This window comes from Macrotis lagotis, chromosome 5, assembly GCF_037893015.1.
Source record: "Macrotis lagotis isolate mMagLag1 chromosome 5, bilby.v1.9.chrom.fasta, whole genome shotgun sequence".
In the NCBI taxonomy this organism is placed as follows: Eukaryota; Metazoa; Chordata; class Mammalia; order Peramelemorphia; family Peramelidae; genus Macrotis; species Macrotis lagotis.
Genome location: NC_133662.1, coordinates 93,744,307 through 93,770,747, shown reverse-complemented (window position 1 = coordinate 93,770,747; position 26,441 = coordinate 93,744,307). Strand labels below are relative to the sequence as shown.

Genomic DNA, 26,441 nt, shown 5'->3' with positions numbered 1-26,441 from the left:
GTTTTGATTTGCATTTCCCTAATCAATAATGATTTGGAACATTTTTTCAAATGAATATATATATATGTATATATCTTTAATTTCTTCAATTTGAATACTTTTTTTTTTTAGGATTTTGCAAGGCAAATGGGGTTAAGTGGCTTGCCCAAGGCCACACAGCTAGGTAATTATTAAGTGTCTGAGCCCAAATTTGAACCCAGGTAGTCCTGACTCCAGGGCCGGTGCTTTATCCACTGCACCGCCTAGCCACTCCGAATTTGAATACTTTCTATTCATTTCCTTTGACCATTTATTATGAGACCATTATCAGAACCCCTAGATGAGAAGATTGTTTCCTAGCTTTCTGCTTTTCTTCTAATTTTGGCAGTACCGATTTTATAAGTGCAAAACCTTTTTTAATTTAATTTAGTCAAAATCAGATATTTTGTAGTTTATAATGTACACTATTTTCTATTTGAACATAAATTTGTCCCTTTTCCATAGATCTGATAATTTCTTGGTCTATTAATTTATGTGTGGCCCTTTATGCCTAAGCCCATTATGACCTTATTTTGATATAGGATATGAGATGTGGATCTATGCCTAGTTTTTGCCACACTACTTTCCAGTTTCCCCCAAAATCTTGTCAAATGGGGAATTCTTGTCCCAGAAGCTGATATCTTTCGGTTGTCAAACAGTAGATTATTGTAATCATTTACTATGATTTCTTTTTAACCTCTCCGAATCCACTGATCCATTACTCTATTTCTTAACCAGTACCAGACAGTTTTGATGACTTCTGCTTTATAGTATACCTTTAGATCTGGTAGAGCTTCCTTTACATTTTTTTCATCAGTTTCCTTGCTATTCTTGACCTTTTGTTGCTCCAGATGAATTTTTTTACTATTTTTTTCTAGTTTAGTAAAATAATTATTTGGTTTTTTGATTGGTATGGCACTGAATAAGTAATTTGATTTTGGTAGAATTGTCATTTTTATTATATTAGCTCAATCTAGTCATGAGGAATTGACATTTTTTTGATTATTTGGATCTGACTTTATTTGAGTGAGAAATGCTTTGGAATTTTGTTCCTATAGTTTCTGGATTTGTCTTGGTAGGTAGATTCCCAAGTATTAATGTTATGTCTAGTTAATTTAAATGGAATTTCTGTATCTCATGCTCCTGGGCTTTGTTGTTCCTAAAAAGAAATGCTGATGATTTTATATGAGTTTATTTTATATCCTGCTACTTTGCTGTAAGCTAGGTCTTGAAGGAAGAGAAAGATTTCAAAAGGTAGAGTTCAGAGTTCATTCTAGATCTGTGCAAAAGCCTCAAGTTAGTGGAGCAAAGGACAGGATAGCACTCAGTACTCTCCAATGGATCTGTGATTTCATAGATATATAAAGATAGGCAAATGGCAACTCATTTAAATGACTACTCATCCTGTACAGCTCTAGTCCATATCCTCCCATAAATTCACCAGAAGGTGTCCCAAGGGGCTAGTGCCTACCTCATATTTCTCTTGGCTTAGCAAAAACACCAGTGGAGAATTGGGACTGTTTGACAGTTATCTTTGTTCTGGTTATGGGACCAAACTACCTTCTTTCTTAGCTCATCTATTTCTTTGACTATACCATTTATATTATAGCTTTCTTTTTGGTAATTCTTATTTATACTGTAATATAGACTATCATGCCCATAATCAATCAACCAGTATAACAAGTATTAATTAAGCACCTGCTAATAATAAGTAGGTGCTGGGGATATACAGAATTAAACAAACTTTGCCATCAAGAACATACCTAACTAAAGGTACATAGAAACATATAGGCATAAAGAAAACAAAAATAATGGCAACCTTGCATGGGGAGGACCAAGGAAAGGACTCATATACAAGGAGGGCAAGGAACTGAGTCTTGAAGGGAGCTAGAGATTCTAAGAGATGGAAGTGATGAGGGGATGCATTCCAGGCATGAGAGATGATTAATACAAAAACAGAGAGAAAGGAAAGAGTGTGATGTATGAAGAACAGAAAGCAGGTCGATATGGCAGGACCACATATTGTATAAAGGGGAATAAGATGTAAGAATACTGTAAAGGTAGGATTTAGTCAGATTGTGAAACATTTTTAAAAACAAACAGAAGAGTTTATTCTAATCCTGGAGTAATAGGGAGGCACTGGACCTGAGTACAACCACACATTTTTAAAAAATCATTTTGGTGTCTGTGAAGGATGGATTGGTGCAAAGAAAAAATTGAGGCAGACTGAGTAATCAGGAGGCTAGTTCGATATTTCAGGGAAGATGACCATAAAAGAGACTCTAAGTAGGAAGAACCCATGTGACCTAATGAGACCACTGAGAGAGAAAATGAAGAGAGAACAGAGAGTCTAGACAGAGTCCTGTGGGATAACCACAATCAGAAGATATGACACAAATGATAATTTAACCAAGGAAACTGAGAGATCATTATAGATGGAAAAGAACCAAGAGAAAGAAATGTCACAAAAACTAAGAGAAATGAGATTGTCCAAAAGGACTCTTTGGTGTCTATAATGTTCCTTCCATGACCTGTACATATAATACACCATGAAAAATAAAGACATACATACATACATACATACATACATATGTGTGTGTGTGTGTGTGTGTGTGTATGTATTCATTCAGGGAGAAGCTGGAGAGGCAGTGCAGTGAGAATTTTCAAAGGCAATCCAGCTCAATCTCTTTCTGTTGACTTGTGATCCCTTCTCTTTGTCTATTTGCATTGTCTCTCCAAGACAGAAAGATGTACTTATGTATTTTTATAATCACGTAAAGAAACAAATTCTGATTATATTTAGTTTTAGTTAAATTTTTTCCTAGTTTATTTAAAATAATTAACTTACAAGGGGATAGGAATAAGAACAGAGATGAAATTATTTTATCTACTCAGTAATTGGAAAGTCAAAGTTAATTAGTTAAGAAGCATGATAGGAGATACAATGCTTAGGACTTCCACAACAGGTGAAGTATGCATTTAGTTTCAACTTACAAAATGTGCAGATGTGATGAATACATACATATGAACATATATTTATACATAAGTTTAACACAAACTTCTCAGTTAAAATAAGTGCAAAAAACCCCTCTGATTTTTCTGTTCCCCCCATTGAGACCATAGATCAACACTTACCCAATATATAATTATGTAATAAAATTTCTCTTTTTAGATAGTTTGTCACTATACTGGAATAGAGAGTAGCTAGCTACACTAGAATAAAGTACATATTTTTCTGGGGAATACTATATTATAGTTCATTATTCTACTTATGATGCAGCACCTATTATAATGAATTCTAGCATATATATACATATATATATATATGTATATATATAAAATGCTTTCAGGTTTGGAAAAATGCTTTATTTGATTTTCATCACAGCACTGTGAATTAGATTGCACACCTGAGGCGGAAAGTATCAGGTGTTACTAACTGTAAGTCCAGCAAGTTGTTCAGTAGGCTACCTAGGGTTTCATTAGAAATTGTTACCTTTTGGGGATAGCTAGATGGCACAGTGGATAGAGTACTGGTCCTGGAGTCAGGAAGACCTAAGTTCAAATCTAATCTTACTAGCTGTATGACCTTGGACAAGTCACTTAATCCAATTGCCTCACAACCCCCCCCCAAAAAAGGTATCTTTTATACACAGTCACTTGGGGAATGTTTTTATTTAGCCACCTCCTAAAATACCGATATGAAATAGGCACTTAAGCACTTGATCCTGTGGCCATAAGCATACTTATCATCTACTGTCATATAAAGATTATGATATAGTGTCCTGTTCATTCTAATCAGGTCTTAGTGAAATATCCTGGATCACTGCAGGGTTACCTGATAAAAACAATGATGTAGTCACTCCTTTGGGATATTTCCATTCAAGGAAAGACTAAATGGCCTGCCGTCATACTTCCACTGTTCATCTTATAGAATCCACAGATGTTTTGACATGAAACAAAATTTTTTTTTCTTGGAAAATTTCATTATCAGGCAAAGAAACAAACTTTAGTTTTCTTAAGTTAAAACTATAACAGGATAGGAATATGGACCGAAATAACAAAATCATTTTACCTAATCAGTAACTGGAAAGTCTGAGTAATTTAAGGGGCATAGTAGAGGATACAATGCTCAAGACCTCCACAAGGGAGGGAAGTCTTTTAGTTTCAACTTAGAAAAACAGGCTTAATTCTTGGCTCCATTACTAACTCTGTAATATTCCATCTCCTCCATAGAATGTAGCCTTGCTCCCCTGAGGGGATCCTCCCCCCCTTAGCTCCTCCTGTCCTTTCACCCTACACCATAGGCCCCTTTTAGGTTCTTAAGGATAGGTAGGGAGTGTGAGCTTTGGTTGTTTCATATCCTCAGTACTCTGCACATTGTCTAGCGATTGTGAGTTCTTAATAAAGGCCTTTTCTATCTATAGGTCTACAGATTTGATATTTGAAAGGATCAAAACATCAATTTCTAAGGCTTTTCAGATCCCCAGAGACTTCTTAATACATCTCTTTACATCTGTCCCTCATTTTGTATCTGTTTACATACATCCTACTTTTGCTCTTTGGTTAAAAATATTGTATCCCATCTCCTTCACTAGACTGTAAGCTCATAAAGGTACATTTCTAATTGCCTGCCTTATCAGTGACTTCCCAAAGTGTCTATCTGAGGGCTCTGCATGTAAGGGTATTCAGTAAATATTGTCCATTTGATCAGGTAAGAATGGAACAAAAACATGAAATGTTTGCAAAATTCTATTTTTCAACAATTAGCCAAAAATAAAGTAAAAATTGCACTTAAAATCATTTTTTCTGTTTCAAGATCCTAATTTAAGACATCTTACCCTTCTGATTGTATTGGAGGCTGCTTAAGGACAGAAGCTGTGTTATTTTCACCTTTGTTGTATGCCACACATCTGGTAGCACACCTTACAAACAGTAGATACTAGTAAATGTTGAATTCAATTGAATAAATGTTTAACTACAAAAAAAAATCATTCAGTCTATCAGTGCTTAAAAATACTTCACCAAAGGCAGGCAAGGACATAGGTAACAGACAGCTATATTTTAAGAACCATACATGCATTACTACTTACTTACAGTGTACTCCCAGTTCCTATTCTCTGTATTATAAATAGCAAAAAAAGGCACAATGAAAACTAAAGGGGGGAAAACTGGCATTTCTTTATGACCTTATTTGAAAGATAAACTCCTTGGGGAAATACAATTTATTCAGATTATCAAGACCCTGCTGTGCAAATCTACAGTCTGGGAGCACACTACAGAGATCAAAAAATATTTACTTTATTCTGTTGGGTATAAAAGCTTTTAATGAATGCATAATTAAGACCAAAAAAAAGTGTATACAGCTTTAGAAATTCCACTGCTGAGCCAAGCCATTAATATCCAAGGCATCATACCCAGTTGTGACTCCACCTGCTTCCTATTTGGATTACAACATAGTTATAAATCAAGGTATTATGTGACTACCCAACCAGGCACCATAGAAAAGGATTGTGCAGCAAGACTTCCCTCTTGTCTCAGAAAAATTCAAATCAACAATAAAGAACCTAAAAAAAAGTGCAAATAAATGTAAAGGACTGGAATTCTGAGGTCCACTGAAAGAAATGTAATTATCATATCCTAAAAAGCAGTAAATTATTTATATTATGCAAGGATAAAAATCTGATAATTTTTCTCTTAGTTTAATAGTTATAAAAGAAATAATGATTTAAGGATAATATTATAAACTAGTTGTGAGTGAAGAAAAATTAAACAATCTGTATATCAAAGTTGGCAAAAGAAGCCCTATGATGTGCTTGGCATGATATACACCATATAAATATATATATATATATATATATATATATATATATACACATACACATACACACACATATATATATACATATACATATATATACAGACCTTTTAAGAGGTATGTATGTAAGATATGATTGTGTGGAACACTACACAACATTATATATTAATACATTTATATAAATATGTATATGGTACAACTTGATTAAACTAATATAAAATATTAGCAGTGACTCACAAAATCTAAAATGAAAAATACAGCATGTTCTCATTCTTTGGAGCCTTTGAAGGCATTTAAATATATTTGTGTTTTATAACAGAAGGTTTCTACAATTAGGTTACTGGCGCATTTTCATAATCAATTGTATGCATAATATCTGAGGATCATGAATAATTTTAAATATGTTTTGGTTGCAAGGTCTCCTGAAATCTATAAATCCAATAGGCAATAAGCACACACATAGCCCACCATCAACTAATACTATCAGGATGATACACTAGGCTCTATATAATACTAAATGCTGTTCAAAATTAGTTTTAATATGATACTTCACAGTAGACATTTACAATCAGATTGTGGAAAACAAATATTAGATAGAAATGCTTTGTTATTTTTAATTGAAAAATTGTCTTTATGGTACTTTTAAGTATTTTGAAAATCCAATTTCAAGAACTGCAGAGTTGTTACAAAGCCATGACAAATAAAGTCATTTTAAAACTATAAAAATAGTAGGCGAATGCTGAAATAATCAGTATTGCTGATTTCCCATGTAGCTCTAATTCATATATAACCAAGAAAAAGTTGATTTTTGAAAACATGCTTAATTTGGTTATATTTTCATTAATTTAGCTTCTACACATTCTTATAAACACATTCCTTGGTATAGTATAGATAAAAATGTTTATACAGATAAACACACACACACACACACATATACACACTTACACACACATACACACAACCATATGTTAACTTTTATATATGATCTAAAGGATCCTGAATTAAAATCCTTGAACTACAAATTAATGTCTATTACACCTGACAAGTCAATTTAATTTTCTCAGAACCTTAGTTTCCCTGATTGTAAAATGAACGAGTTGAATTCAACTAGAAAAAGAATTTCAAGTCTAAATCTATGGTCTTTGATCTACTATATTTTTTCTAATCAATATAAAAACCAATAGTGTAATTTTCCTCATTGGGATTATTTTTCCTTTTGGGAATATTTATGTGTTATGAGAATGTGACTCAGAAAGCATTTTTAAGAATCTACTATGCTGAGTTGGAAATGCAAAGAAAAATAAAATACAGTCCTTGCTTTCATAGAGTTCAAAGTCTAATGGGGAAGACAACAAACAACTACCCACATTTACATATGTGTTTAAATACACACAAACACACACACACATATATATGTGTGTGTACTGTACATGAGATTTTATTGGCAATGATACTGGAGTTGTATGCCATTTTCTTCTCCAGTAAATTAAGGCAAATGGAGGTTAAATGACTTTCCCAGGGTCATACAGCTAGTGAGCGTATGAGGCAACATTTGAACTTGGACCTTCCTCACTCCAGACCCAGTCCTCTATTCACTTACTCACTTAGTTGCCTCCTAGGTAAATAGAATTAAGTAATTTGCCCAAAGACACCACACAACTAGTTTCTAAGTGTCTGAGGCTACGTATGTAAGCATGTATATATGTATAAATATATATCTTGTATAAACATATATATGTATATATATAGCATGTCTGCTTAATGTGTGTATACATGTATGCATGGACTTGTATTGATGAAATGCAATAAACTGGAGATAAAATGGGGGGACAGCTAAGTGAAAATATAGAGATAGGCGATAAAGTATTATGTTCAAGGAATAGCAAGGAGCCCATTTCCAATGGATTTCAAAATACATGAATAGTAGTAAGATGTAAGAAGATTTTATATTTGATTCTAGAGTTAATATCATTTACTGAAGTGGGGGATGACATCGTCAGATTTGTCATTTAGGCAAATCAGTTTGAATGGTGTAAATGAGGAAAAAAGATACAAGCTTGATATCTGACAAAAATGAAAGCTATCATAATCATTTAAATAAAACAAGTGGTAAATAAAGATAATTTTGTCTATACATTATTTTGTCCTCAAAAGTTTGGTCATGGTTTTAACAAGCAAGTATTTAGGGGAAAGAGTGAATGGAGAAATAGTGGCCATTGCAACCTTCACTCAGTGTGAATTTTCCTACTGGAGGGTGAATGTGTTATCCCAGTGTTTAAAGGGACTGTGGTCAGGGTTCCTGGCCCCCTGAGTGAATGAAGCATAGGAGAAGCCTTTCTTAACTACTATAGAATCTGCCACCTTGCTTTCCAAGAAGAAAAACAGAATTCACCTATTCTACTTACAGGGCATTTATTTTGTTCCAGTTCAGATAGGATTAAATGACCTCTGAATCTGGAGATTGTGATTCCCTACCAAAGTTATGAGAGGTTTCTCTATCCACTAGTGTACGGTCTATGTAAAAGAACCATATAAAGGATGGCCACTTTTACACAAACTTGAGCAAGTCAATGTATTTTTTTAAGTATGAGGATAACTGCTTAACTGAAAACCAATTATAAATAATCTGTTATGAGAAATGTCACTTCTAACTAGCAGTGAATCTGGAAATTGCATGTTGCTCCAGAAACCGAGACTTTGCTCTTTGTTTGGGTCAAGTTCAAGTCTAAGAGAACAGGCTCCTTCTCCATTTTCAGAACTGGGTTTCTTTAAGTCAATACTTACATAGTCAAACATGTTAGTTTGGAGAAGGAGTCTTTCATATACTACAAAGGAGAAATGAGTTTTAAAATTAATGTTTCATTTATACATTTCTCCTAAAGTTATCCAGAAATCAATACAAACTTAACCAGAATACATCCAATTTTCAATTTATGCTACTCTTATGAGAAAAATATAAAAATATCATGTGGTCTCTTCAGTTTTACTAGAGGGTCAAGGATTAGGGGACAAAAATATATCCTACTACTAAGGACAAGAGGAATATTTCTTAGCACTGAGAAGACTGTTATTGCTAATTAATAACCATTCCCCATAATCCAGAAGTGAACAATCATCTTTGCTATGTTCTTTTTGGCAATCATCAGTAGAAATAAGAATTTTACATGAACTTGCTGCTTCTGTCTGGGAAAAAGGTGGGAAAACTTCATGTCAAGGAAAAGGCAGTCTTCATCTCCTAAGGTTAATGACAAGCCAAGTACAATGTCATGACTTCTTTCTATTTTCTCTTCTGACTTAACACTAATCCCATCCTCAAAAGGGAGAAACAATGTTCCATGAGAAGATGGTAGTTTTATTTATTTCTTCTTGTTATGAACATTTATTATATATTCCCCATAAACAATAAACATTTATTATATATCCCCCATACCCATCATGTGCTAAGTTCTGGGGATAAAAAAGAAAAGTAAAAAACAGTCCCTAGTTCTCACTGAGGAATGGAGGAAACAATATATTAACAACTGGTTACAAACAAGGGATGCCAGATGACCCATGAATAAAGATTTGGATCTGGAGTTAGTAAGATTCATCTTCCTGAGTTCAAATCTGTCCTCAGACACTATTGTGTGACCCTGAGAAAGTCACTTAACCCTGTTTACCTCAGTTCTCTCATCTGTAAAATGAGCTAGAGATACTCCAGTATCTTTGCCAAGAAAACTCCAAATCGGGATCATGAACAGTTGTACACAACTGAAAAACTGAACAGAAAGTACAAACAAGATTACAGGCTAAATTGTAAATAATCAATATGGGGGAAGGCAGGGGCAGCAAGGAAGAATGGGGAAGGCTTCCTGGAGAAGGTGGTTGGTTTTGTTTGGCTGGTTGGTTGCATTTGCTGGAACTTGAAGGAACTCAGGAGAACATTCCAGATGAGAGAGAGACAGACAGACAGAGACAGACAATAAAAATACACAGTCAAGACATGGGAGTGTCTTAGATGAGACACAGCAAGGAGGCCAATGTCATTGGATCACAGAGAACATACTGGTGAGTAAAATATAAGAAGATTGGAAAAATGTGGAATGGGAGGAAGAAGGTCAAGGAAGGAGGTCAAGAAGGCTTCAAAGGTCAACCAGAGTACTTTATATTGATAGATTCTAAAAGTGATAGGAGTTATAGAATTTTTTTAAATTTTATTTAAGACAACGGGGTTAAGTGACTTTCCCAAGATCACACACAGCTAAGAAATTGTTATGTGTCTGAGGCTGGATTTGAACTCAGGTCCTTATGACTGACTCTAGGGCTAGCAATCTATCCACTGCACCATCTAACTGTCCCCCAGGAACCTGAAGTATTGACTGAACAGGGAGGTGACATAGTCAAAGTTGTATTTTAGGAAGATCAATTCAAATTACTGGGTAGAGCATGGATTGGCATGGAGATATGCCTGAGATAGAATCTAGAATGCTATTGCCATAGTCCAGGTGTGAAGTGCTGAAGATCCACACGGATAGTGGTAGCTATATCAAAGGAGAAAGGTGAGGTATATGTATGAGACTTTTTTTGGGGGGGGGGAAGAGTAAGGAATTAGGGTTAAGTGATTGGTCACACAATTTTAAGGTCACATTTGAACTCAGGTCCTCTTCCACTGAGCCACGTACTTGTCCTGAAAGATACTATGAAAGTAAAACTGACAGTGTCCCCAACAGATAAATTGAATTTTGGGCAGTTGGGATGAGACAGTGATGACACCTAGATTACAAGACATGGTGAAGGGGAAGAACAGGTAAGTTAAGAAGAGAGTAAGACTATGGGGGAGCATGATGAACTCAGCTATGAACATGTTGATCTTAATATGTCTATGGGACATAATAAATAGTGGAGATACAAGGCTGAAGTTAAGGAGAGAGGTTCAGGATAGAGAAATAGACCTTTAAATCTTAGCATGGAGATGATAATGATAATTGCAGTTATGAGATTCCCAAATGAAACAGTGTAGTGGGAAAAGAGAAAAGTCTGAGACACGGGCAACATCCACATTAGCTGAAATGGCCTAGATGGAGATCTATCAAAGGAGACCCAGTAGTGGTCAGAAAGAAAGGAGGAAAACTTGGAGATAGGAGCATGATGAAGATTAAAGAGAAAATCATGAAGGAAAAAGATAGTGATAGATTATGTCAAGAAAGTTCCAGAAGGATAAGAATTGAGAAAATATCATTAGAGTTGGCAATTATAATAGGTAACTTTGGAGAAAGACGTTTTGGCAGTCAGACTGTAAAGAGTCAACAAGAGAGTGAGAGAAAAGAAGTAGAATCACCTATTAAGAATGGCTTCCTCAATTTTCTCACGAAAGAGAGTAGAGATATGGACAACAGCTAATAGGGATTGATGGTTCAGGTAAGGGTATTTTGAAAATAAGAGAGATGAGGATATATTAGTAGAAGTAGGAAACTATCAATAAACACGGTGAGATTGAAATTAAGTGAGATTGGGAATGGGAAATGGGAAAATGTGTTAGAGAAGATGAGATCTAATGGGATCATCCCATGTAGAAGTGTTTACCTTGTTAAGAAGGGCCAACTCTTCATGTTAGACTATGAAGGCAGGGACAGTAACAGAAAACATGAGGGTAATGTGACAAAAGGAAAGGAGAAAAGAGAATTCTCATTAAATGACCTCTTTTTTTTTCAATGAAAGATGAGGCAAGGTCCTCAGCTGAGAGGGTGAACGTGGAAGAAATCGGTGAAGTTTGAGAAAGGATGAAACAGCTATTCTGGTGATTTGAATAGTAAAACAATTAGGGAACTGTAAAAGGTTTGTCTTGCTGCAGGGGATCCAATCAGTATGGTTTTATCCTTTTCTCCAGGATCATTCAGGAGAAGGTAAGTGGGAAGACAGAAGATGTTGAAGGTAATAGAAGACTGAGGCTTGGCAGGTCAAGGCTGGTGATAAAGGGATAAGGGACTGGATTAAACAGGACATTACAAAATGAAGCTGAGTCACTAAGTGGCCACAATGGAATAAGGAGAAGAGTATAGCCAGTTCAGGGGTGATGAATGAAGAAATAACTGAGATGTCAAGACACAGTTGGCCACTGGATCCAGATGACTCTGGAGGAGAAAGTGAGGCTGCTGATGCTGCATATCACTCCTCACTCAAATCCAGTTCTTGTGCACGTCATGGCTTCACCTCCCTGATGAAGTGGTCTTCTTCAAGAATGAAGGACAAACACCATCCAGACATCAAGAGTTTAGTGATCACAGTAAAGATGAAGAACAGGATTCATGTTGCCAAGACAGAGAAAGAGGTGAAATGATAACAGACAATAATCAAATAAGGGAATTACAGAGTTCATGAACATGGAAATGTTACATTGGTGGGTAATGGTAGGATTCATGCACAGTACCTCCTTTTATATAATTGAGGTAGGGTAAAGAAGTAGGTCACATAAAATAAGTAAGCTGAAAAGTTAGTCTTTGAGGGACCATCAGTATAGGTGTTGAAATCACCTTCAATAGCATGAGGGCAAGAGTTGCGAAGGAGGGAAAAGATTGTGACCCAAGAACTGAGCTTATTGAAGAAAAAGGGGCATGTCTTGTAGAGAACAGCTTCTAGAATTCTGATTGTGTGATAGATAAGGATTGTATAAACTTTAAAGGAGGATGATGGTGATAGACAATAGGCTAAGAGGTAGCAATGGCAAGGAGAGGATATTCCAATTCCTCCTCCTCCAGCAGTGAGTTGGGGGAAATGGATAAAAGTACAACCAGTGCTGGATAGGGTAACCAGTGAGGCTCTGTCATTGGAATGGATCCAGGTCTCAGCAAGAGTCAGAAGATATAAGGAGTGGAAAATAAAACAATTTAAAATGAAATTAAGTTTTAGTTTGGTTTGGTTGTTAATTTGCTTAAGGAGCAAAGACATTCTAGAGAGAGTGGTGGAAAGGGTTGGCAGATATACAACAGAACATGGGGATAGGCGTGAAAGGAATGGGAATCAGAGAGTAAGCTGTGGGAGATGGAGAAAAGTTTGAAAAATGACAGATGGGAATTCAAAATCACTAAGATTAGGAGGGAAAGAGTGGGTGGGTGTTTATTAATCATTAAAAACAAGTTAAGGTGAATCCTCAGCATCATTAGAGGTTTAGCCTCAAGGTGGTATCCTAGGATGTTAGGAAGCTCAAGGGATGGGACCAAAAATAGTTGATGGAATGACAGTTTTCTCCTTTCTCTAAGGCAAGTCCAGCCAGGAGATTGGCAGGTACCTAATGGAATGGTGTCTTTCCTCATCCTAGAGCAGAAAGGAGTACTTACAAGTAGAAGGCAGACACCAGTTTAGGAGATTAACATATGATAGTTTAGAATCTCTCTCTGTCCTACTCCAGAAAGAGACCTTAAAACAGAAAGTATGATTTCCATTTACTTCTGGGTAAAGAAAAAAGTGACATCTCTAACCTCAGCCCTTCTCTTTAACATACAGTTCAAGAACTTTCTAACATGAAGCCTTTCCTGATCTCCTCAAGTGCTGGCACCTTTTCTACTAATCTTCACTGCATTTTACTACTTTTTACTTGTATTTATTCTATCTGTATTTTATTCATTCATAAACAAATATGAATATATATGAATATATATGAATATATTATTTAAACATTTATTCATCATCTTTATATAATATTTAAACATATACTAAATATAGATGTATTATCTTGTCCTTTAGCAATGCAAGCTCTTTAAGAGTAGAAGTTGTTTTATTCTTTGTACTTCTACACAGATATTGTTCAGTTTTTTCAATTCTTCCTGACTCCATTTTTGGTTTTCTTGCAAAGGTACTGGAATGGTTTGCCATTTCCTTCTCTAGCTCATTTTACAGATAAGCAACAGAGGCAAACAGGGTCATGCAGCTACTAAAGTGTCTGAGGCCAGATTTGAACTCAGGAAGATGAGTCTTCCTGACTTCATGTTTGACTTCTCTAACTATTGTACTACCTAGCTGCCCTTGTAAGCATAGAGGAGATATTTAATACTTGGAATGAAAAATAGATAATTGCACTGACTCTTCATTCCAGAAGGAGATAGGAATACTGAGTCCAAAAGTGTCTTTATACATACATACACACACACACACACACACACACACACACACACACACACACACACACACACACATATATTATGATTGAAATGTTGTGCCTATATGTGTGTCTTTATTTGTTTTTAATTTTCATACTCTCTAAATATTAGTGATGTAATTATAAAAGGTTTTGAGATATATTTCCTTCAATCATTCATTCTGATCATTAAGACTGATTTTTTTAAATCTCTAAAAATTTAGGATTACTGGAACACTTGAAAATAAGCAGAAATATTACAGCTTAGATCAGAGGTGCTAACATTGAGTTTTCTAAAGATTATACATCTGAAACTAGAAGGATCTTCAGAGGTAATGCAGTCCAGTTCCTTCAATCTGCAGTTGAGGAACCTGAATTAGCAGAAGGGTTAAGGAATCTGCCAAGCTGTAATTGGAAGCCAGGTCTTTAGAATCCGAGCCAGTACTCATTCAACAATACCACATTGCCTCCAGGATGTTATTTCCCACCCCCCCTTTTTCACAAGTACAATGGAATTAAAGAAAATATAGCACACTTCCTGATTTTTCTCTTTCTATACACAACAAAATCTAAAATTCACAAATAATTTCCTTCCACCACCAAGAAGATTTCAGGGTTGCTTTTCATTGTATCAGCTGGTTTGGACTTAGGGAACAAGAGCTAACATTAATACTAGTCTAAAAAATCAAACAGGATAATAAAAGTTGCCAAAATATCATATACTTTCAATGCCAAATATAAGTGATGTTTGGCAAATCTAGTTTCTTTCTATCATCCATGCCAGTTAGACACTTAATACTGTTAATTAGTGCAAATAATCAGATGTTGACTATAATTAATTTCATGTTTCCAAGAGATTTGTTTCCTCTTCTTCCCTTTCTTTTTCTGTAACTTTTTCAGTTCTGTAAATGATTAAAATATGTCTATATATTATGTCAGTAGCTCATGAAGCTGACTTTATTGTCTGATCCTTGGAGAACTTCCGTCGTCATCACTGGTACCACTTCCCCTTTACCTCCCATGCCATGGTAGGAGCATTTGTGCTGGAAACTTTGGAATGAAACATATGTCATGTATTTTATTGTGGGTATATTAAATATACATGATGGTGTGATCATTTGTCTTCTCTTCTGTGAAAGCATGAAATAGCTCAGCGTTAGATAAAACAAGAGTGAATTATAACTCTTCTTCTCACCCGGAAGATAAATGATTCTGTTCGGAATACCTAGTATGTATTATATATTTAGGATATACTGTTAAGTTAATAATTAAAAGAATAATAATAATACCTTATATAGAAAAGATAACCTCTTATAAACGATTTCTGTATTACTTGGTTAAAAAGTAATGATAACCTATTATAACAGCATAAAATATATAATATATTCAGTAACCATAGCACCCATCAAAGAAAGATGGAAAGTTTTCAATCTGTTACTCTGAACTTATTCAGTAGAAAAGACTACTAGAACTAGGATATTAACATTTTTTTCCTACTATGATCTGACCTCATGATCTAAAACTTCTATCATTACAGAAATAATCCTCAATAATTTTCAGCATCTGCAAAACATTTCAAAGATCCAGTGGTTCCCAAGATTATAACTAGAATATTTGTTTTCTTTGACAAGGCCTAGTTCAGTCTCTGCTATGCAAAGATACAATATTTTTTCAATATAGAATTCTCCTTCCATGAACCTCCAAGAGAGAATAACATCCTTTGAATCTTTCTTTGTGCTTTCACTGAAGACAGAAAAGATTAATTCCCACTTTAACCCATTTAGTGTAGAGCTAAATGAAAGACAAGGGATGACTAATGAGCATCAGTCACAGATTGAGACTTGAGTGATGGAATCTGGTTCAGCCTCCTTAGATCCCACATTACCTTCAGTTTGTGGGCTTAGGAATGATTTACACTCAGGAAAGTTTGGTCTGGGCCTTGACTCCTCAAAATGTGTAATCCTAAAAAAAATGTAGCTTCTTTCTGAAAGAATGACCTTTCATTCTTTCAAATATAGGAAACAAAATAAATGGGAGAAAAAAATCAAGCAAAGCTGCCCTTCTGTTTTTTTCAGAGTGATACAATGCCCATATACATCTAGTACTTGTATTTCTTTTTTTCTCATATTACAGCCATAAGTCTCCTCTTTCAGGTCACGTCTTCCACATAAAAGTGCTAAACTAATGCCGCTTAATGACAAATTAATGTCCATGAATAAAAAATACACCTCTAATAGCACAGAGTAATTTGCCATTACAATATCATCATTGGACATGCCCCTAGTTTAATACGATGTATTTAATTCATAACCTAATGAGTGATATATAAAAAGAGGGAGATGAACCCTGCAATTACATTTATGTGAGTCTGTCACCTTATTTGTAAAACCTTAGAGTCATTTACATTCAAATTAGAACAAATGAGTGATTTCACAAAGTGAGGTGACAAATGACCACTGCAGTCCAAGACAGGACTGTATTTCCTGTGAAAACATTAACAGTTTCCTATTATTTGTTAAAAATTACAATACATATTGCCCAGCGTTGTGTGAATAATGACTTTTTTACTGATTAGGTCAGAAGACTAGTATGTAGGAAAATAAATAATTTTTCTTTGCATTTTTTCCTGATTTTTGCTTGAATCCCTCTACAGACTTCTGATGGACTCACACTGCCACCTGCTGCCCACGAGCGGCTACTGGCAGTTCTTTTCTTTAGAAGAAAGTTCATTTCTCCACTAACGGGTCATCTTGACCTCTTCTCGATCAGAACACTCAGTCTGTAAGCCAAAACATAAATTATGAGACTAGATAGTCAAAGCAGAACTCAATACAAAATATCAAATAACTTATACTTTCACTGGATGTGTCTAAGAGTGGATGAGGAAAGGATGCTGTGTGAGCTAATGTGTTGGTAAAATTCTAGTTTCACAGCTCCTGGATTTGTCAGAAACAAAATAAAGGAGGCCCATAATACAACTGTCTCATCTAATCAACCTGGACATACATAATGCACATAGATCTTAAATTCTATGCTTAGAAAAATATAACTCCATATGGAACAAGGCTAATCCTCAATAAAACTATCAAGCACAGGGTGCCAAAGTTTCTGGCTGAACCCCCTATTTCTATTTTAGTACCATATGGTGCTGATTGACCTCCCATTGCTTAGAGCAATGGCATCAAACTCAAATAGAAATGGAGTCACTAATGCGTCTTTAGGAATCCTGTGGGTCTCATATTGACACAGTTTGTGATCTACAGCCAGTGTCTGACCCCTCTGGCCTAGAATACCACATTGCACAGCAGCCTTGGATCTTCCCTTATGATAACATACTCTGATACTTTCCTACTGCTTCTCTCCACCAAAAACTTCCTCTTCCATGCCCGTCTTTCAGAAACTTGATAGGTAGGTGACTAAAAAATAAAAAAAAAACCCCTAATTTATGGCAAAGAATGACATCTATTCTCTAATCCCTTCAGTTTTTATTGAGTAAATTACTCCCTATGATTCAATGCCAATTCATTATGAAGTAGGATTGGCTCTATGCCTAAGTAAAGTAGGTTACTACTATGGACAGAGTATGAACTGAAGGGCAATAAAAGGCCCTGCCTGGTCTAATATCATCCTTCCCCAGCTAACGGACTGGAAATTCATCCTTGATGTCAAGATTCTTAATCCTTTGTGTCAAATTAGCAAAGCCAGGGGGGTTATTTCCAGGTAATGATCATTGTCAAGAGAGGCACATGACATATGGAACCTTGGAAGGAAGAAGACACTTGAGGATGTTTTCTAGCCTCCTCCCATTAGCACAGATTAGTTCAAGAGACAAAGACCATGAAGATACAAGAGATGGACAGTAAATAAGGAGAATGAAAGTCCTTATAGTCAAAGGGAAACAGATGTTATTCCTAGAAGGAAAGTATCCCTGAGTAGAGACTCAAGAAAGTTGAGGAAGCATAAGGGACTTGGGACTGGAAGAGTAAGTCTTAGATAATATGGTACCCTATAAAAATTGAAAAGGATATTAAAAGAGAATTATAGTGAAGAAACAGACACAAAATACAGAGGGAAGAAAGAGTATGATGGGTAGGATCCATTTGGGAACTGTATTTTAAACTGCCTGTTGTACTTTGATAAAACACTTATGTATAAATAATCCTAATTTATCTTGGAAATGCAAACTGAGAGAAGGTTGTTTCCATTTCAATCTCACTTTCCCTTGAGAGACACTAGACTATGTGAAATGTTCATCACCTTGATGTCAAATAGCAAGAGACATACACACACACACATACACACAGACACACATACACAAAATGGAACACGTAGATTTTTTTCCTGAACTTCCTAAAATTTTAAGAAACTCTGTAAGTGGAGGTTATTAACTGCTGTTATCACTGAGTTATGGGTCAGGCTACCCAAATGATCAAAAACTATCTGGCAAATACTTTTATTTGGGTATGGGAGAAAAGTGTAGAGGGAAAGCCAAAGTACCCTGGCATCCTAGAAGCTTATTTTAGTAAGTGGCTTGGCATCATGGGAGTGGGTCCAGCTGGCTTCATGGAAGGAGTCCAACTTTTGCTAAAACTCCATAAATCTGTCTAGTTGACCATGAGGTAAGGGACACAATTCATTTGTAAAACATAACAAGTTGTACAGCCAATAGTTGTGTGTGAGTGGTGTAATGAAAAGAGCCCTGGAATCACTATCAAAATTGATCCAGGTTTGAGACTTGGCCCTGATATTCACTAATTCCAATATTTATTGGGATGAGTGAGTCTTTGAATCTCAGTCTTGTCATTATAAATTTTAAAAGTACTTTGTACATATAAACTATGATCATTGCTAATGATGGTCTACACATGTAATTAGAGAAACAGTTTATTCACATTTCAATTCCCTTTCAGTTCCATTTACACACACAATATAGTAGCATTGCTAGTAATATCTTTTTTAATATATTAAATACACAAATAACACAGTGCAAAGAGGAAAAAAAAGAATTAAATGAGGGCCAAGAAAGTGGCTTTCTCATTATGCATGCCTCTCCTTTGCTCAAAGATAGGGGAAACATCATGTCTCATCTCATTCCTTTCTCTGGGGAATTGAGATTGATGACCATGCTCTTCCCCTCAAATCTCATGTAGTGTGTTAACAATTCCTTAATATAATTATCATGTGTTAACATGATTTCTGTGAGCTTCTTTTTCCCTTATTAGACTGTAAACTCTATGAGGGTATAGATCTTTTTATAACCTTTATGATCCAGCTGCACTGATCTACTTGCTATTTTCATTCTTTAACTCTGTGCCTTTGCCTGGAAGAGTCTCCTCCTTTACCTTTTTCACCTTCCCAGACTTCCTCGGTTCAAATCTCACTTTCTTTGGAAGGCCTTTTCTGATCTCTTCTCCCCCTACTCCTCCCTGCAAGTACCTCCTTTCTGATATTACCTTTGTATCAAATAGCAAATACACTCCATTAAAATGTCATATTTTCCTAAAATCTGAGGTTCTTCAAGCAATCAATAAACATTTATTAAGACTTTAAAATGTGCCAGACACTGTGAAAGAGTTAGAGATCAAATAAAAACAAAGAAAGTCCCTGTCCCCCAAAAGCTTACAATCTAATGGGAAAAGGCCATACAAAAACAAGAAGCTGAAGAAGGGGGTCAGGCTAGGTCTAGGTATGATGGAGCAGAAGCCTAGGAGCAGGGTTGCTAGCAGGAAATAGGGTGGAAAACTGGGTTAAAGCCCCTTTTCAAAAAAAAGTACCCTGGAGGGGGTGGCTAGGTGGCATGGTGGATAGAGCACCGGCCCTGGAGTCAGGAGTACCTGAGTTCAAATGCGGACTCAGACACTTAATAATTACCTAGCTGTGTGGCCCTGGGCAAGCCACTTAACCTCATTGCCTTGCAAAAATTAAAAAAAAAATACCCTGGAACACATGGTCCTGCTATCTAGTTAAAAGTTCCAAACTATAAGTACCAGGAAGATTCAATCTTGCTGGAATATCAGATTTCCCAATGAGTTTTCTGGGGAAGGAATGGAGAGATGGAGAGTTCCAAAGAAACTCCTTGAGGGCAGAAACAGTATTCCTCTGCCCTTAGCATAACTATGCTTCTTGTATGTTGCTTCCTCATTAGACTATGAAATCCTGATAGTATGGACTATTTTTTGCTTTTCAAAAGCAAAAGTACTTCTATTGCCTAATAAATAGTGATTACTTAATAAATACTTATTGACTGGACAACTATAATAGAAAAGAAGACATGAGCAGTGGTCTATAAGATATATATAGCTTTGGAACATGTGGAGAGTAGCATAAAAACAAAATCAGATCACAACTCTGATACATGCATCTTAACTTAAATCTTAACTTCAGAGATTGTTTCAGGCTCTACTTCTTCATCTATGACATGGGGAGTCAATTAGAAAATATAAATACTTTGTAAACTGTAAAGCACTCTATGTTCCTATTCTTATTCTTAGTCTATCCTGCTGGGAAAGAAAATGAGAATCACAAAGAATGGTCGTTCTGACTATAAAAGATGATCAATTATATTTTTTAAACCATACTATATTAATGCATTCCAAGGAAAGTTTTCTAACAGTTTAGTCAACTAAAAAGGTGATAATAAATATGAGGAACACTGGGCAAAAAAGGTAATATGTAGTACCAATAGTATAATTTTCTTTAACTATACTTTTTTTCTTTCGGGGAAGAAATCTTCAAGGGGAGTCATTGAGAAGTTTGATACTAATGTAGAAAAAGAATAAAAAATATTATTTTATTAAAGCAAAAATCTGTTAGTTACCTGGATTGATTAATATCACTTCCCGGATTATTTGAACATTTTACTAAATTAGATCTAAATCCTATTGATAATTTTATGAAGGTGCAACTTCAAAACAAAAGACATGAAGATTTTCATCTCAAAGTACATTATTTTAATGGTTTAAGCCCCCCAAATGCCCAGAGAAATATTGGTATACTGCCCCTGTGAGTATTAAAACAGATATTTCAAACCAAATACTCACATAAAAGATGTCAAAAATATTATCTTTTTATCTGAAGGTATCTGAACATTATGTTAGTGACACCACACCTTCCAATCCAAGGCTAATCTACTTCTTTGTTGTTAAAGAGCTTATTTCCATACAGGTATCTCTTACTATAGAGATAAATGAATTTAGACACCATCATTTTTAAGAAATCTCTATTAGACTGGACAAAGAATCCAATCTTGACAAAAAAGCTCAGCAAATCAGGACACACTGAAAACCTCTATTATTGAACCCCAGTTTCTAAATAACTGTAGCTGGAATATTCTGAATTAAAAAGCATATACAGATGCATGAATTCTAAAAGGCACACTAGGGGGAACATTGCAAGCTATTAATTTCACACATCTTGCTCAAATTCTAACATCAACTGACACATCTTAAATTTTTTTAGAAGGTCAAATACAAACAGAGAGGACCTTTGTGAGATACAGAAAGCAAAAAAGCAAAGTTATGCTTAATTGGAGCTGAAGCTACATAGTACATTTCAGATATTCAATGAAGTTTGAAAGTTAGCTGTTACTATGTACCATACAAAATTATGTGGAAAAACCCTCTAGTTACTCATTAAATTATAGGTGACAGAAGATATAACCTTACTAATTTGTAACTGAAAAATCAATCCCCTAATCTAGTACTAGAAGACCTCTTTAGGCTTCCAATGTCATTCTTTTTCTAGCTTCATCATCAGAACATAACCCCTATCTGGAATCTAACACTTGCTGCCATTGGAGCAAGAATGAAACATATCTCTAGGGTAGTAAAGCTCTTCCAATCTTTGGTGGAACTGGGGTATGGAGGAAAGAACATTGCCATCAACAGAGACCCGCGTTCTAATCCTATCTCTCCATGTCACTTGTAAATTAACTTCCATGAATTTCAGTGTCCTTACCTGAAAATGTACATAATATCTATAGATCTTACTTCATAGGGCTGTTGGCAGGATTGATTGAGGTAATACACACTAAGAACTTTGTAAACATTAATACAATATGTGATTATCCATGATGAAGATGACATAGAACTCTCCAGAAATAAAAAAGGGAGTGAATGTTACTTTAATGGCATGAATTCCCATTCTAAATTCAGAAGCAATTAAGAAATAGAGAAAGGAATCCATTGAGTCACAGGATAGGCAGACAGAGAGCTAAGGGAGCTGTCCCAAGGAAAGTATCCTTACACTGTCACTATATACCTCTCAATTCTGCTTCTTGATTTATCCAGCTTCCTTCAAATATCAACTAAAATACTATTTCTTTGAGAAAATTTTCCCAATCCTTTAGAGCCTTCCTTCTGGGATAAATTCTAAATTACCTTATTTATATCTTGCTTGAAAATCATTTTTTTATATATTGACTCACCATTAGACTATGAATTCCTTATAGGAAGGGACTAATTTTTGTCTTGTGAGTACTTAACTACTCTTTGACTTGATCTAACCATAATAGACATGAACACATAAGTGTTCTCAGGTATATTATATGGAGCTCTGGAACATGTGAAGCTCACAGAACAACAAAACAAAATCATATCAGAACTCAAATGCGGTGGCCCATTGTAACTTCAGAAAACTAGTGGTGAAGCATTGCTTTCCTCTAGACATGGAAGTCCTGGACCATAATCAGGGACTGAGACATAATTTGTGAAGCATAGCTAATGAGCGTGTTTATTTTCCTTGATAATGCTTGTTTTTCACAAGGGAGAAAAAGAAAGATCACTGAGAAGTGACACTGATATATTGATATATATGCACATATATACACATAGAATCAATAAGATCTATTCAATTAAAATATTAGTTTATTTCTGTGACTGAAATAATTTTGTAATGGATCTATATTTATTATAACTATGGGAAGGCACCACTTCCAAATATAAGTCAGAAAAGCCTTTTATATAAAAAAAAAATATACTATGTAAAAGTGTTTAGCCCTCCCAAAGGCCTATAGGGATATAATATGTTAAAATAAGAAGCATCTGAGCAATGAAATATTAATACATGATAAACAGCAAAATAATACAAAATAATGCATGATAAACAGTAAATACTACATAACAGCTACATAATTCTTTCCAAATCAAGAGGCATATTGACCCTACCCAGAGGTATCATATTCCAAAGATGAACAACTAACTACTCAGCAAGGAGAAGATGAGTTCCAATTGTATTCTAAAGTCATATTAGCCTGTTACCATGTCAAGAGTCTAGTCAATTCATTGTCTCCAAGTCTTCAAGAACCATTTAGGATTTTCATGGTAAAGATAATGAAGAAGTTTGCTATTTATTTTCCCCCAGTTCATTTTACAGATGAGGAAACCGACTTGTCCAGGGTCACATAGCTATAAGTGCCTGATGCTGGATTTGGAATCAGGTCCTCCAGAATTTAGGGCTGGCACTCTATCCACTGAATTACCCTAGCTACCCCTCTGCTACAATTAGCAATGAACAATAACCAAATAACCAAATAACCAATAACAATAAACAAAACAAAGGAGGAATGAAATAAAATAACAAAAATTGACAAACAACTCAAATGAGGCAATGTGAATTTCAAATGCTCAGACTGGCTCTTGCTTCTTGAATGACTTTGACCATCCATGGAAATTCTGCTGTATAAAACTCAATTGTTGTTTTACATCAAAAAACAAACCACAAGTGTGAAATGTCACACTCACTATATTGACCTACAGATAGTCACTGGATGTCTCAATTTTTTTATTGGAAAGCACACAGATACATACACACACACACACACACATACACATATGTGCATGCCATTCTCCTGACTTCATCTGGAATTCTACAGAACTTCCTTATCATATGTTTCTTTATAATCAGAACGCTCTTACTAGAATGTTGTCAACACATATCATTGTCTTTGAACTACCTACAGCAGCAAAGTTAGTCAGGTAATACATAAAGCTCAGGTTGTAAAGCAGGCATGTTGCTAAAATGTCAACACAAGTCAATTCAATTCTTTCATTAAAACACACCCCTTATAAGTCTTTTAACCTTTATGTTCTGCAGATTTGTCCACCTGTGGAAAAGGATAAAACTATCTTTTCCTTACCTCTCAGTGATGCTAAGAGAATGAATGGAAAATGAGATAAAAACAGAATAAAAATTTAAATGTTAGGTTAAATGTGGTGGGGAACAATTATAAAATATGCACATATTGTAATCAACTCATCTCTTTGCACTGACTTCTTTCATTTGTCATTTCATTTTATGTCTCCATGCTTACCTTTCCCTAAAAGACAGTAAAATACTTCTCATGTAGTTTAGAATTTTGGGCAACCTTGGACTGGGCCTTGAGTCCTCAGGTTCTACTCTTCCTTCCTTCCCTACTTCTTTTGCAATGAGATCCTGGGCAAATCATTTAATATCTCTAGATTTTAATTTTTTTCATTTTTTTAGTTTTATCATCTTTCCCTATCTAAATGAGATTGTCCCTAAAAGCCTTGCTAACTCTATTTTAGTGATTTACTTAAATTCATACTATCTTATGAAAGAGAGTCACTGTAATCTCACATTTGATGAGGTATTTTTTATCTTTTTACATAAAGGAATTAAAATATCTTGGTGCTTTAATTTTTTTAATTTAAAAAAATTTCAAATGTTCACCACAAATGTTTCTTGATATTTTCTCTTCATCTGAACCAAGAATAAACAGATTTTTTTGGAGAAGGGAAGATAAATTTTAATGTACCAAACAGTATGCTAAGCACTTTTAAATATTATCCTATTTAATCCTCACAGCAACCCTGAGAGGTAACTGTTAATATAATTATTCCTATTTTACAGGTGAAGAAACTGAGGCAGACAGTGATTATTCTTGCCCAGGGTCTTACTGCTAGTGTCTGACTTCCCATTTAAACTCAAACCATTTGATGCTAAGGCCAGTGTGTCACTCAGCTGGTCTGAATGGTGCCTGTTTATGCCAAAACCATTCCTCTGGCATTTAATCATGTCCTGTGTTGATTTTCTTTAGTTTTTCTTTAAATTTTGTATGTATATTTACATTCTCAGATGCTTATTCTTTGCTTCCCCATGTAGTGTCTGAAATCTTCTTCAAGACAAGTACCAGATCTTAATAGAATGATGGGACAAAACACTGGATTTAGAGTTGAGCTCAAAAACCTCCTCTGATCTTTACTAGCTTCTCTGAGACTGTATTCTCACCAGGAATTGGAAGCATGATGGTACAGTGAAAAGAAGACTGACTCTACAGTCAGAGAGTCTGGGTCAAAGCAAGTCTGGCATTTATTTTCCTGTGTGACTTTAGCCAAGTCACTTTATTTTCCTGAGATTCAGTTTCCTCACTGCAATACTGAAGGTATTGGACTTGAAGGAATCTGAGGCTCCTTCTGACTAGTGTTTGATTCTAAGTTCAAACCTGGCCTGAGACACAGAACAGGTGTATGATCATGGGCAAGTCACTTAATCTCTGCTTCAGTATGTAAAATGGGGATATTAACAGTACCTTCCTCCCAGGGATGTTGGGAAGATAAAAAGAAACAATTATAAACCAATTATTCTAGCACAGTGTCTGACTCATGGGAAAGTGCTCCATAAATGTTAGTTATTAGCTATTGTTAGTTATTATTAACCTCCTTGGGTCACAGTTTCCTCATTCATAAATTGAAGAGATTGGACTATATGGTCTCTAAGGTCCCTTCCAGTTCCAAGTCTATGATATTATGATAACTGAACTACTACCTCTTTATAAATTTAAATAACTATTGTAATAGAAAGAACACAAGCTTAGGCTCAAAGGAATCCCTACCCTGATGCTAGCTTACCTGTATGATCTCAGGCAAGTTACTAAGACTCACCTTCCTCTAATATAATGGAATTGGGCTTTGATGACATCCTAGATGCCTTTGAGCTCTAAATCTAGGTTTCCAAGACACTGACTAGGAGGCCCAGAGAGTTGAGAGGTAAAAGGCTCCACTATTCCAAAATCTCTGTCATAGAGAAAGGTTACACAACTCTTGCCACCCATCTTTCACAGAGTTTATTCCACCAAAAAACCCTTCTACAATGGGCTTCCTGAGTGACCTATAATGTCATGATGCCTACAAAAAGAGCTATGATGTGGGCTGTTGCTCAAGAAAACAGAGGAAAAGAACATGAAAGGCATATTGTTATACAATGACTGAATACCTGGATAAGATAGTGGGAACATAAATTGAGGAGTTCCAGTAGCTGAAGATGACTTCCAGCTGCCAATACATCCTGGATCACTCCCGGCTCCAACAGAATCTGTTATTTTAAAAAAGAAAAAAAATCAATCCTGCTAGTAAAGAAATATTATATTACTTAATTTATACATAAAGGGAAAACATAAAGGACTACTATTAGATTTACATTAATAAACTGAGTATGGACAGAATCTGCCTCTCTACTACAATTACTCCTAATCTTATTTGT

At 35.3% G+C, this 26,441-nt stretch overlaps 1 protein-coding gene across 5 annotated transcripts in view; it reads right to left on the bottom strand.

The window, feature by feature from the left end:
* Positions 1-26,441, bottom strand: part of KLHL32 (kelch like family member 32) — a 307,584-nt gene that overhangs the window by 92,753 nt on the left and 188,390 nt on the right. For all 5 annotated transcript variants that reach the window (XM_074187203.1, XM_074187201.1, XM_074187197.1 and 2 more), the window contains one exon: positions 26,175-26,273. In XM_074187203.1, the coding sequence (XP_074043304.1) occupies positions 26,175-26,273 (99 nt within the window). The remainder of the gene's footprint in view (positions 1-26,174; positions 26,274-26,441) is intronic.